Source organism: Sceloporus undulatus, chromosome 5 (assembly GCF_019175285.1).
Source record: "Sceloporus undulatus isolate JIND9_A2432 ecotype Alabama chromosome 5, SceUnd_v1.1, whole genome shotgun sequence".
NCBI lineage: Eukaryota > Metazoa > Chordata > Lepidosauria > Squamata > Phrynosomatidae > Sceloporus > Sceloporus undulatus.
The window spans coordinates 166,169,866-166,184,558 of record NC_056526.1 but is presented as its reverse complement, the minus strand read 5'-3'; the positions used below and the strand labels follow the sequence as shown (position 1 = coordinate 166,184,558).

Genomic DNA, 14,693 nt, shown 5'->3' with positions numbered 1-14,693 from the left:
CACTAATTAGCGGCCAAACATTTTGATTACTCTGATTTGTATATAACTTGAAACTTTATTTTTAAGATTTAACACTTTAGTACTGGGGGTTTTTTTTAGAAGCAACTTTTTAATTGTTATGTCCTACAAATATATAACAGTCACCCCTCCTTTTTTTTAGGGTTCCATTCCGGACCCCCATGTGAAAATGGAGTTTTGCCAATGGGGCTTGAATGGGGGTGCACAGGCGCATGCCACAAGTGTGTGCCCCATTCATTCTCCTTCCATTTGTCCCTCATGCATAAGTGAGGGACATGAGTCCACAGACCACGAGAATGGAGGGAGGACTGTAGTTACTAATACAACTTTTAAATTAATTTTTAATATTAATTTGTTTTTAGGAAATAAAAAAATCCCCAATCTTCCCAAATAACCCCAACAACATTTTGCAAATGTCTACTAAATAATATTCATTACGAAGGAACATCATGATGTCCCTTATGGCCTTTTTATCCCTCAAAATGTTTTTCATGTAATGTCATTACTTGAAACATGTTATTTCAAAGTTCTGAAACAGAAGAGCTTCAGTGGCTTTTCCAAAGCTAGCAAAAGTGGTAACTTGGCCAAATAAAATGAGCAAAGTAATCAATAAATGTAAATAAAGTTAAATTCTCCAGCTGGAAAACTTCATTAACTAGAAAAATAATGATGATGAGGGAATTAAAAAAAAACATTTGGAGGTAACAGTAGGTACATTAGCCCAGAGTATTTGTTTTATAGCATCAAAGGACACTTTGCTGAGTCCTGAGGATATCTGTAAAAAAATTAATGACCTGAGAGCACTGCATAGACAATTTGGTCATACCAACACTATCCCACTTTGTAATACACCACTGCAGACTGATGGCTCAAGTCCAACTGCAACGGGTCAATGGGTTATAGTTTGAACTTTTAAGAAGCTACCCAAGATGCTACACCTGTTCAGGGATAGGATTCAGCACTTTGGGTAGATTCTTTAAAGTTCAGTTTAAAAGCAAGTATGGATTTAGTGGTCCACTGATAACCCACAGTCCCCAGTGGAATATACAGATGTTAATAAGAAAGATATTGACTTTTACCACTGGCAGCCAATAAACTAATCTAAACTAATAATCTATTCTCTATTAACTGTTGCAAACAAAAGCACTTCATCTTTCTGTATCTCAAAAGATGAAGCTTTGAAAATAGAATTCCAGTGAAATTATTGGGGTAAAAGTTGAAATTCACCTTTGACTTTGGCACATCTTTGTAAATTTTTCCTTAAAAGAAGCAGGAGACTGTTTTTAATTTATTTTTGGTTGTTGTTGTTTTGGCAAATTAGCCTCAGTCATTTTTCAATAATTTCCACCAAATGAACACTAAATCATCCAAGCAAATTACTTCTACAGATTCAGTACTACTCTGGCTTTCAGTAATAATCATAGATTTCCTGTGCAAAGTCTAGTCTTTGTGTTCTAGCATTAAATATGCTAAATTTAATTTCTGACTAAACATTGAACCCCTACAGATTAACAGATTAAAGAATGCATATCTCATTGAACCTGAATCAACTGCATTTTGATTCAGTTAGAGCACAGTAACAAAATACTATTCCTGCACGAGAGTGAAGACAATAATTTACAAGGTAATTCACCTAAGAAAAGTTAGAGTTGTCATAGGGATGCTTCTAGGTTATAGGATTCCATTTTAGGTAATATTAACCAATGCAGCTTGTAATTTAATCTTTCTCGGTTTGAATGTCCTGATAACCTTTGAGTGAAAGGTGCAGGAAGAAAAAAAAGTAGAAGACAACTGATCAATTTTCTGAATTACTATTTTCTGGTGAATTTGGAGAAAGAAAGGAAGGAAAACTTAAATCAAGTTGATAAAACATTTTGTAACTTTAGGCTAAATCCAACTGTTAGCCCAGTAAACCCATTGAAATAATATAACTGGACATAGCAAATTCCTATGGAGTCAATGGGTCTTTTCTAACTGGAACTAACAATTGAATTTAGAACGTGTCTCTTGTTAGTAATGAATTATTATATTATACACAATTCTGCATAAATTATTCAGGAATAAAAGAGAAAAGTTCTTTAAAAGGCCCAGTTTGGGGGAAGGTTAAAAAAAATAATGACCTACCAGCTTTCCATCCAAACCAATTGGACCCTAGGATAACCAAAAGCCAAAACAACATAAAAGTGTTAAATAAATGGATGCAAATTTGTGGAATACTTTGGGCTATTATTTCCTGAATGGCTGTAGTTAGATGTAATTTCCTCAGGGCATCTCAGTCACCAAAGCTGAGAGAAGTGAACAGCAGCAGAAGCAAATATAGAAAGGTATTAATCAGAACAGGATGTTGGAAAGTTACCAGACGGCTGTTTGCGTGTAACAAGAAAGAGTACAGGAAAGCTAGACTTGCAGCCATAAATGTACTTTGCAACACAATATACGGAATAATGCATCTGGATTTTGTATTTCTTTTTGAACAATTAGGTAGCTGCATGAGGTAAGTCCAAGACTGTAAGGCTGTTATCACAATTATGGTTTCAAGAGCGTATGTCAAGTGTAAGCCTCTAAGTTCTTGGATTTAATTCAAATTTTTAGTTGAGGTCGTTAAAATGATTCAGATTATGAAAGAAACATTGTTCAGTAATTCATATTTGGATGTCTGACAGTCCAATCCTATATCTATCTTTTCAGAAGTAAATTTAATTCACTTACTCCCAGATGCAATACAAGATAAGAAATAATGCATAAATACAGGATTACAGCCTGAACTCCATATTCCCACAGTTTCTAAAAAGAAAAAATATTTCTGAAAGTCCTTCACATTTAACAGTTACAACTGTACCAGTGACAATTGGTTGTGGGTAAGAGTTTGATTACTTTTTACTGCACAACAGACAGATTATAAATTTATAGGATTATAAAGGTATGAAGAGAAGTATTAACTCATTAACAATGTGATTGCATCTGATTTTATATTGATAAATCTTTATCATTACATTTATCATAGGTTTGCTATTATTCATCATTCAGAATTAGATAAATACCAAATTGTTCACAGAACAATTGAAGTAAACACAGTTTGTTAAAATGAATCAAAATCCATTGGCTTGTTTTAAATGTCAAGTATTCTAGGATTGGGACTACAAAATAACTTATGCTGACAGCTGAATCTGATAACTAGAACAGTAAAAGATTAATTGTGTTGGTTTACATCTAGGGTCTCACTGGGTGCTTTTAAAAAAAATCTCTTTGGTTTTGCCTCATTTTTAATATTTCAAGAGTTTTGCTTTCCTATCAGTGTTATTCATCTATGTACAATACAAACGTGACCCTGACATTTAAATACAGATGAAGAAATGTCATTATTAAGGATACTGTTTGATTTGAATTTTCAGGCTTTACCCCTAAAGAATGCTGATGTTCAAGCCATCAACTCATATACATCTCCTTTCTGTCCCTGGGTGATGTTTCTACTGCACTCTGAAAGCCTGTTTTCATCACCAAATTTCTTGCAACAATATTTAGAATTTGTTGATTTTGCTAGAGAAAGTAAACAGTAAGAGTTTAGTTTCTCATTCTGATCAACATATGTTCAAGAAACAGATCTTGTCTCAGTCAAGATGCAGACAGTATCATCAGGCCACAAATGGCTAAAAAAAACCTACCCTCCTCCCTTATAGTCAGTTCACCATCCACTCTTTATGTTTTGTGGAATAGGCTTTGTTTACAGCACTATGGCTTATTGATAATCATTTGGTAATGATATGGAGGAGTGTTTCCTCTGTTGTAGCCCACGACTATGTGAAAATACTTTACCAGTTTCAGGTAGGTTCCCAGTAGGGAGATTTTGTGTGACAACTCAAAATATATTTGCGCTTACTCAGATTGGCAAAATAAATCAGTAGATCATGGTTCCTATTCCTGTAATTATCACTTTGTTTCCAAGATCTAGACAAAACATTAGTAACACTGGATGTTTCAGGCTTTCTGTCCTTCATTCTGAGTATTTTTGTTCCTACCAGCAGGGTTATTTTTTTAAAAAGACAATGTTACCTTCAGGTTCGACAGCCTTTTCAGTCCCTTTACCACTCTCGTACACATTTTAAGTTGGATCTGCAATGCCGTTTGTGTGACTGCACATACTGTAGGTGGAGACCTACAGTCAAGGTATATGTTTATACAATTGGCCCTCCTTGTACACAGATTCTGGATCCACAAAGTCAACCATCCACAGCTTGAAAATGTTCCAATAACAAACAAACAAATAAATAAATCCAAAAAGCAAACTTTGATTTTGCCATTTCATTTCATGGACATCATTTTACTCTAACACTGTATTTAATGGGACTTGAGCATCCACGGGTTTTGTTATCCAGGGGTACTGGAACTAAACTCCAGAGGATACCTAAGGCCAACTGTAAATAAACAAAGTACAAAGTACTTTGTATAAAGTACAACAAAATGCCAAGAAGTATCCTACCATTTCCCTCATAAGGAAACCCTGCCTGGATAAGCATTACATCCCCAGAGTTTCCTACTGCTCTAAGAAGTGGGTTCATATGCATGTAGCAGTATTTACTGGATATGCTTTAACTATAATGGCCATGGACAGTACTCAGAATAGATGGCATTTAAAGGATTTTTACAAATGTTATGTTTTTTTAATTTGCATAATAGCTTTAATCACACCTTTTAAAATACAGCTGAAGATTGTTCATGATCATGGCATTTTGTTTTATTTAAAACTCTAATATTTTAAAAAGGAGATGAGGTGATCAAATTTCACAGCTGGAAGGAATAATCTGAAGATAAGAGAAGGGAGTTGTTTATACACAGTATCATTTGGATTTTTCACAGAATCTTAAGGGCAAGTGTCATGAAAAAGAACTTCATGAGTATTAATAGCTAAAATATTTGAAAACAAAACGTACACCAAAACTGATTCTTAGTTCAACCTGACTGTTCATAAAATGTACCCAATGTAAGTTGTCCTATAATATAATAACACACAATGGCATAATATCAGTCTTTTCTTTGGGGGGCTGTTTTGTTAACACCCTTGGATAATTACATTCACAGATCAGCAACCACAACTGGGGCTGGAATTCAAAAGAGCTCTCAGGCTCATAGAGCATTTCTGACAACATGCCCAAGGGGACACAAAGGAAGCTACTGTGCTCCAAGTGCTTTTGAAAAATCTGACCTTGAGTCAAGGCTTTACTCCTTTGAAAACATGTCTCTAAATTAGGATGTTGAACACATGAAAACCAAGCCCTACAGGACTTTGAAAATCAGCCCATACACACAAATACCATTGGCTCTCATTTTAAACATATTTACTATGTACTACATCCCACTGAAATCAAGCAAGGCTATGAATGTGGCTTAGAATGGTGCTGTTCTTTAGCCTGGACAATAGTATGGGAAGAAAAAGAGGCAGTGTAAGGGATTTGCGGATGGAAAAAGACTTTTTCCCCTCGAGTGTGCTATAGAGATATTTGCTAACCAATCCTTGCCATTCTGGTGAGGCTTGTTAAGCAAATGGTCAGAAATAAGCCCTTCCAATCGCTCTAGGGCAGTTCCTAACCTGGGGTGCCTGCACCACCAGAGGGTGCAAGCACATTTCAGAGAGTGTGACAAAAACTGGCGTGTGCCCTTGAGTGACAAGTCACAAGTCATCACTCATTTTTTCTGAATAAATTAGAACTTAATTGCTCAACTTAAGCCTGAAATGCACAGGCCAAAAGAAGCAGCTTCTGGGCACTTTGGAGGTGTGGGGTTTAGATGATGCATGACCCCAAAGTGGCAAGAAGCCTCTCCAATACTGCAATCTGGTCCTTTGGACTAGATCAAAAAGGAACCACAATCAATTATTAGATTTAGAGGGATTTAATTTAAGATACGGGTGGCACGCCTATATGTGGTGGAATAAAGTTGAACTAAACAAGGAATTCAAAGAGCATATTGTAAGGAAAGCATTATATAAAGTATGGACAAAATACAAGGAAAAATATTACACAAAGTTACCAGACTGGGCTTCTCCTCACGAAGCAATATTAAAGAAGGGCAGAATTGAGGGAAGAGATTGGCTAAAATATAAAGATTATGTAAAGATAATGGAGGGAAAAATTATAATGAAATCTAGGGAAGAAATGCTAAAAGAGGGAATTAAAATAGATTGGTACTTATATTACCAATTAACGGAAAAATATAAAGCAGACAGAAAAAATGTAGGTATAACGTTAAAGAAGACAGAATTGGATGTCATATGGATGGATAAGGATAAGAAAAAAATAACAAACTTCTATAATCTAATTTTGAGACTTGAATTGGAACAAGAACAAATTAAGCATTGTATGATTGTATGGGCACAGAATATAGGGAAGAACATACAGTACGAGGCATGGAAAAGAGCTTGGGGACAGGATTTAAAATGTACGTTGTGTATGGATCTAAAAGAAAATTTCTACAAAATGATGCACAGATGGTATATGACACCGAATAGATTAGCGAAAATATACAAGAATGATAAAGGAAAATGTTGGAAATGTGAACGAACTACGGGAAGTTTTTTCCACATGTGGTGGAGTTGTACTCTGATAAAAAAATTCTGGAGAGAAGTACACAAGAAAATTGAAATAATTTTACAATTGGAATTCCCTCTGGTCCCAGAGCTCTGTCTTTTAAACATACACTGGTACCCCGGGATACGAATGCGCCGCCTTACGAAATTTCCGGGTTACGAAAAAAATCCATTCAAAAAAACTGTTCCGGGTTACGAAGGTTATTTCAGGTAACGAAAATTTTTTTGGTGCTTTTCGGCGCTATTTCACATGAAATCGCGGCTTTTCCCCATTAGCGCCTATGGCTTTTTCGCCTTACGAAGTATTCCGGGTTACGAAAGCGGCGGCGGAATGAATTAATTTCGTAACCCGGGGTACCCCTGTAGTAGAAAACAAGGATTTAAGACTAAAATTGAAACCACTATTATATTTAATCACCGCTGCCAGAATAACAATTGCCAAAGTCTGGAGAAATAAGGAAGTGCCGAAAGTGGAGGATTGGTTAGGGAAGTGTTTAGAAATCATAGAAATGGATACCATAATTTTGAAATTAAAAGATGAAATGCGAGAAGAAGATAATTTAACTTGGTCGAGAATAAGAGAATTGTTTCAAAAGGGAAAGGTTAAATAAGGTAATAAGGAGTAATACCGTTGCTGTGTAGTATTATAGATAAAGAGTTAATTATTGTATAAACTTAGGATTTAAGCAAAATAGAATGAAAGATGATGAGATAAGGAAGTAAGGATGATAGATCTTTGAGAAATAGAGATTTTATAGCTAATAAATAAGCAGTAAGTGAAATAGAAAGTGAGGGGGTGGGGTGGGGGAGGGGAGGGGAGGGTTAAGAAATATTGGAGTAAGAATTTGGAAATGTTTTGGTATTGCCCTTTTTATGTTGTAAATAATTCAATAAAGATTAAAAAAAAAAGGAACCACAATAATCCAGTTCCTGTGATGCATAACTTGGGACCGCAGGTGATGGCCCACTATGGGAATGTGCCATGATGTCGCCTCTGGCTGCTTCTAGTGTACTGTCTGCTCTGCACCTTACATTTGCATTCTAAGCATTGATTTAAAAACTTATTTTTAAAAAAATCAATTTGTTCATCCATAGCATTGTATGTGGAACAGAAATTTGAAAAGAAAACATAGAAAATATTTTCTGGGGGTATGGGGTACAGAAAAGTTTGGGAACCACTACTCTAGGGTGTGGACCAGCCAATAGCTATGCTTATTTCCAGGAAAGTGTGCAGAGAACTGTGGGTTTCTAGCATATTCCTGCATCCACTTACCTGTGAGTAGGCCCCACTGAATTCTTGGGAACATAGCACTTGATTGATTGCATTGTCTATTTTCTTTATGACACATGAATTAAGAAAGAAGGGGAAGAAACATCAATTTCAAGATGAAATTCCATGAGATGCTTCCACTTTCTACTTATCTCTGATGCTTAGCTACCACACAAATTTCAACTTATCTATGACCATCTGCTTTTCTTACAATTAATTTTGGTGGCATGGTTGGATAAGACAGTATCTTTAGAGGGGAAGAAAACATGCTTCATTCTCTTACTTGGTCAAAAGTCACACTGAATTCAGTGGGACTCATGCCTCAGTAGGTTGGAGATCCTTGAGGTTGTAGTTGAAAAAATGGAACTTTTTCAACCTTTGCATTTGATACATACTAAAGGATCAGAAATACAATAGATAAAATTTAATGAATCTCATCATTTCCTAAGGAGGGTACCTGTGCTATGTAAAAAGGCAAAAGATAAATAGATAAAGTAGATTCCATGAAAGACTGAATGTTGAGTTATCGAATTTCTTATATGTTGGCAGTTCCTTCTGTATTATCAATCTTCATCTTTGCATCATTTCCCCTATTTTTAGGTCTACATTCATCACAATTTGAAAGATAGCCACTATCAGCCTTGGAAACAAACCAGCCCTTCTCATTTAGCTCATTCCCTGCAACAAGTCAGTAAATGGCTGAGGGTTATTATCTAAGCAAATTATCTGAATTTACAAAGTACGTGTACATTTTATCACAACAGGTCTGAGCATTTTGATGTAACCACATTCCTCATTGAATGGAAAATTTATTAAGGGATTAAAAAGAGACGAGGGGAGACATTTGCCTTTATAATACTGGCATTACATTAACATCAAAATGCCAGTTTTAAAAGCATTTTTCCATGTTAAACAGCACTTTTCAAATTATTCACTTTGGGTTCTGTTAAGTTAAAGATGGCACATTTTCTTGTTTCCTTCTCTCAGCTAGTTCCCAATTCACTCTGTTGCTCTTCATCACAAAGCCATAAAAACATATTATTTCCACCTCTTCTTTCTATCTAAGTTAATTACATGTTTAGCAAGACTGCCTTCAAACTGGTAACTTTTATGTGATGCTGTAATAGCCTGATGAGATTTCTTTGTTACAGGAGATTTAAATTTTAAGTACACAGTGAATGTGTTCTAGGCACATCAATCTACCTCCTCCTGCTATTTGCTCTTCATAGAATAGTTTCTCTGTAATGGTCAATGGTTAATTATTTCTATTTTAAAAATTCTGCCATTTTTTAAAAATTGCTTTCCATAGTTTCAAACCTCTAGCATCTTTACCCTGTAGATGTCCTATGAGGAACAACTTAGGGAGCTGGGGATGTTTAGCCTGGAGAAGAGAAGGTTAAGAGGTGATATGATAGCCCTGTTTAAATATGTGAAAGGATGTCATGTTGAGGAGGGAGCAAGCTTGTTTTCTGCTGCTCCAGAGACTAGGAACTGGAGCAATGGATGCAAGCCACAGGAAAAGAGATTCCAGCTCAACATTAGGAGGAACTTCCTGACAGTAAGGGCTGTCAGTGGAACAAACTCTCTGAAAGTGTAGTGGAATCTCCTTCCTTAGAGGTCTTTAAACAGAGGCTGGATGGCCATCCATCAGGGATGCTTTAATTTAGATTTCCGCATGGCAGGGGGTTGGACTGGATGGCCTTTGCGGTCTCTTCCAACTCTATGATTCTATGGAGTGACCATGGGTTTTCAGTTGGCAGCTCTACCAATAACCTGCAGTTTTTGCTCTTTATTCAGCAAGAATTCCTCTGCCTAATAACCATGGTGCCTTCCAAGTGGCTTGGAAATTCAAAGGACTAGTAGTTCCAATAAATCACCATCGGGTGTCCTTGGGGCATGAAGCCCCGAGGACACCCCTTTCCAGGCCGCGGGGAAGTGGCCTGGAAAGCAGTGGATCGGAGCCTCAGAGGCTGCTGCTGTGGCAGCTGAGGCCCTGATCCGGCGGCGAAAGGGGCGGGAACAGGCCGCCCCAAAGGGGTGGTCTGTAAACCGCCAACGTTATCAAGTTGTTTGATAAGAATTTATCATACCTATCTTGCTATTTATTTCTGGATGCATGCACACAGTGAACATACATATAGCATTTTCATAAAGTAGAGAACAGCCTTCTCTCTGCATATGAAATGTCTCATTTCTTCTTTAAGAAATTGATGCTCATATATCCCTAAATAGAAAGCACATGGCCAATTCATCAATGCCAATGTCATCTGTGCATATATCTGATGTGGGTAGTGTCTTGTTGATGAGAAAACAATAAACTGTGAAAAATGGCACTTCTCAAAAATTAGCTGGCTGGGATTCAGCAGGAGATGGATTGTTGTAACAGCTGTGATACAATGACTTTGATTAATTAGATTTTTGTTCTTTCCTGGAACAATTTTGAATAAACTGTCTCTTCTTACCCTCCCTGGTGTAAATCCATTAATACACTTAATTCATATTAAGCAACAATCTGTTCTATTATCTCCCATTTGATGACCAAAGAGAATTTCAAAGTGCATACCCATTATCTCATATAATTATGTATATGTGTGTATGTGACACAAAAAGAGAGAGAGAGATGGCAGTGCTTTTTGTTAGGGTGTGGCCTTTTTATACTTGTATACTGTATTTTAATCTTGAAGTAAAGGCATACAAACCTCAATCAAATCAAAAATCAGTTCTACATAGAAGAGATCCAAGAATTTACTAATTCTACAGCTGCCACTATGTTCCTTTGCTATCAAAACAGTACTGTCTTAAAAGTAGATTCTTCATATCTGTAATATTTAATTAATTAACTGACCAATTAATTAATCAATTAGGTACCATGAATGGGCATTATATAGTACAGAATGGTTGCTGTCTGAAAACATTACACTAAGCAAAAATCTGACACACAGGAAACAACAGGTGCAGGGAGCAAACAGATAGTGAAAATGTAATGGATTCACTTGCACATGCTTAGGCTTGGATGTTTGTTTATTTATTCATTTTATTTATATCCCATCCTTCCTTTACAGATCTCAAAGCAATGTACATATCTGTCCCACTCACTCCTTTATTCTCATAAGAACCCAGTGAGATACATTGGGGGGGGGACTGCTTCAGTGTCAACAGTGAACTTTGGTTGTTAAATTGGGACTAGATTCTAGATCTCCCAAGTCTCCACTGAACCCTATAACCACAGCCAGTGCACCACTTCTCATTAATAAGGTTTAACTGCAGCAGGATTCAACTTAGCTGTGGAGAGGCTCAACATAGCAGCTGATTCAAAGGTTCCTTGATAATTCAAAGGATGGTTTGAATTAAGTAAGAGATGTGGCATCACACAGATGATCTGGGGCACAGGTTCAAACTGTTGGGGCAGCAAGACAGAAAGACTAAGGGAACAGCAAATGACTAAAGGTGGTGAAATTAGAGAGCTGAAGGCCCTGAGCAAGGATGTATTTGAATAAGGGCACAGAGACATTAAGGGATGAGCAAACTTTGAAAGAACTTCTTTTGTATCTTGTGGTTAACAGTAGAGATTTAAGGTGAGACACCAAGTGATCTAAGTTTTTGTGAATGGCAGAGTTTGGACAAGTTACTTTTTGGACTACACCTCCCAGAATCATCTAGCCAGTATGGTCAGTGTTCTTTCAATAAATAGGCAAGGTTATGGCAAAGTTTAAGAAATTACTTTTAGTATTCCTCAGCCAGTGTGACCATATGCTTTCCAAGTTCCACCTTTGTTTGCATCAACCCCTTACTAATTCTAGAAGCAAATTCCGATAAATTAGTGATGTGAATTATATAACCCGCCCAATGTTGCAGTACTGCACCTCCTAGAAGAGGCCACAGGCTCCTCTTGCTAGTTTTTTTTAGCAGTCTAGCCCAATTCTATGCATGTTTGTTCTGAAGGACATCTTGCTGAATACAGCAGTCCTATGGTTGTTGAATGTGCCTAGGGTTTTTGCACAGTTATATTTAATTTTGCATAGTTATAGTTAATGGTGTGTACCTATATTACAATTTGACTTCACTTGTTCACTGCTATTAAGTTAAAATAAACAAATGGTGTACAGAATAATTTCTCACTCCACATTCCCTACTGTAGCATATATCTGTAGCATTATATTAAAATTGAAAAATATGCTCTAAGAAACTGCCTTCTCCCTTACTTTTTCTGAAATCAGTGCTGAATTAAATCTGGACAGACAATAAAGAAATATTTTCATCCCTAAATAAAATATCTTCCTTAGAATTAAAATTAAAAAGTAGATAAAACATCTGAGTTATCGCTATCAAAACAGTTTTTGGAAAATATTACTATTAGGGTCATATTATTTATTTTATTTATTTAATTTGTAGGCCATGAAAATATAAACACATCAAGCAGACAAATAATAAATTCTTAAGGTTTTGGTGTATTTGAATATGAGAGGTCAACATCTATTAATCGTTTTGGTCAGGAAGCCTCAGTAGTCTCTGCTGTAATGCAGACATAATTCTATAACATGAGGTACGGAAATTGTTTTAGGACCCAGATAGAGCTTTATTTCACTACTAGAAGTTACCCTCACATGGTGTGTTACAATCAAAATAAACCAATCAGGAATATTGTGGATCTGTGGGCACATTTGTAGCCTTGCCTTTTAAAAATTGTATTCTCCCATATGAACCTGCCTATATTTTGAGATCTTCTGGGAGGTCCTTCTGTCATCCCTATATCCTCACAGCAATGTCTGGTTGGAACATCAGGAGAGGGCCTTTTTCGTGGCTGCTCCCGGGCTATGGAATTCTTTTCCATAGAGGTTTGATTGGCACAATCCTTGCTATTTTATTTTTCACAGACTAGTGAAGAACTTTATGTTTTGGCAAGAGAAATGAGCCCTACCTAATGTGCTGGATTGTGTATTTGCTATTTCCTTTTTAATTGTTCATGTCTAACAGTTTTTAATTCTTTGTCTGATTACATTCTAAACTTTTGCATGCTGAGTTAGAAATTTAGCTAGATTTGTTTTAAATGTTGTAAGCTGGCTTGAGTCCTAAACTGGGGGAAAGTGGGATGGATGGATGGATGGATGGATGGATGGATGGATGCATAAATAAATGCACTAAATATCATCATCACCAGCATCATCAGGCTTTCTTTGAACCAGTCTGTTGGTTTATGATTAAATGACAAGTCCACTGTACAATCCAGTGAGGTCCCATAGTTAACATTTCCACTAGGATTCATGCTCAGAGCAATTAGCATACAGTACACCTTGAAAGGGCAGTTTGTGATTAACTCACCTAGACTCTGGCACTCTAGCTCTGTTGGCTTGTTAAAACATTGCATAATCATGTTTCAGACCAGAGTGGATGTTTATTTGCTTGCCTTTTCAGGATCTGGAAATTATTTTTCTAGAGCGCAGCAGTACTACTCTTGGCATGGCAGTGCTACTACTCTTGGCAACACTTTGTTCTTCAGCTGTTACTTAATACTCATTTTGAATTACACAGCATCTGAAATAACACTCTTCCTGGTGATCCAGAGTAAGATCATTGTTCTCAGGCTGCAAAACTGCATGTTTTTCCCCCCCTTCCCATACACCTCACCTTTTTTGTTGTTAGTAAAAAAAAGATCAACATGTAGCATTTTACCCACATCACAGCACTTAAAATAAATGATTGCAGACACACAAAAATTGTTCCTGTGGTTCTGAAACTGTCCAAATAACTCATAATATCACGGCTGTGTTCCCCATTTCCGTTTCATGGTGGAGCTCTTTTGAAAGACACCACAGGAAGAAAATCTCCAGTTCCACTACCTTGTGAACTCTATACCAACAATGGGACTGTCTCACTCCAATTCAGGAATTAAATTTACCGTTTTATTTGTCTCTGAGTGTTTGCCAGCAGCAAAATCATGTTCTGGTGGTCTAGTGTATAGAGAAGGATCAAATTTTTACATACTGTTGCTGCTGCTGCTGCTGCTGCTGCTATTATTATTATTATTATTATTATTATTATTATTATTGCAATAGCAATAGCATTTACATTTCTATACCACTTCATAGTGAACTCAGCACTCTCCAAACAGTTTACAATCTGTAAGCCAATTGCCCCCAACAAGCTGGGTACTCATTTTGTCAACCTACGAATGATTGGATAAATGAGTCAACCTTGGAGCCCTGGGAGTACTGGCATTTAACCATTGTGCTAAACATAAAGAAAACAAAAATAATAACCATGCTGGATACACATAGGTTCGACCTAGAAAACGAGGAAATTGAAATAGAGTTCCAATACCTTGGATCAAACATTGATCAGAATGGAGACTGCAGTCAAGAAATAAGAAGAAAGCTAGGAACGGGAAGGGCAGTCATGAAATAATTAGATAAGATCCTATATTGTAAAGACATACAACTGAACACTTCAGTTAGAATCATCCAAGCCATTGTATTTACCATCACCATGTACAGATGTGAGAGTTGGAGAGTGAATAAACCAGATAAAAAGAGAATCAACTCATTTGAGATGTAATGCTGTAGAACAGTGCTGAGGATACCATGGACAGCCAGAGAGGCTAACAAGTGGATCTCTGATCAGATTAAGCCTGAACTCTACCTGAAACCAAGGCCCGTTCCACACGGGCACCCTAGTACATGCTCGGCACATACTAGGATTAGGAAGGGGCATCCTTTCCGGATGCCCCTAACTCTAGTATGCACCGAGTGCATACAAAATGGCAGCGCCCATTCTACATGGGCGCCGCCATTTTGACGTAGCAGACGCTTAGCGTCTGCATGTCTTGGC

At 36.9% G+C, this 14,693-nt stretch overlaps 1 protein-coding gene across 2 annotated transcripts in view; it reads right to left on the bottom strand.

Annotated features, from left to right (window-relative positions):
- The window catches only part of COL25A1 (collagen type XXV alpha 1 chain), a 374,446-nt gene that overhangs the window by 160,011 nt on the left and 199,742 nt on the right, over positions 1 to 14,693 (bottom strand). For both annotated transcript variants that reach the window (XM_042469542.1, XM_042469543.1), the window contains exon 6: positions 2,143 to 2,169. In XM_042469542.1, coding sequence (XP_042325476.1) covers positions 2,143 to 2,169 — 27 coding nt within the window. The remainder of the gene's footprint in view (positions 1 to 2,142; positions 2,170 to 14,693) is intronic.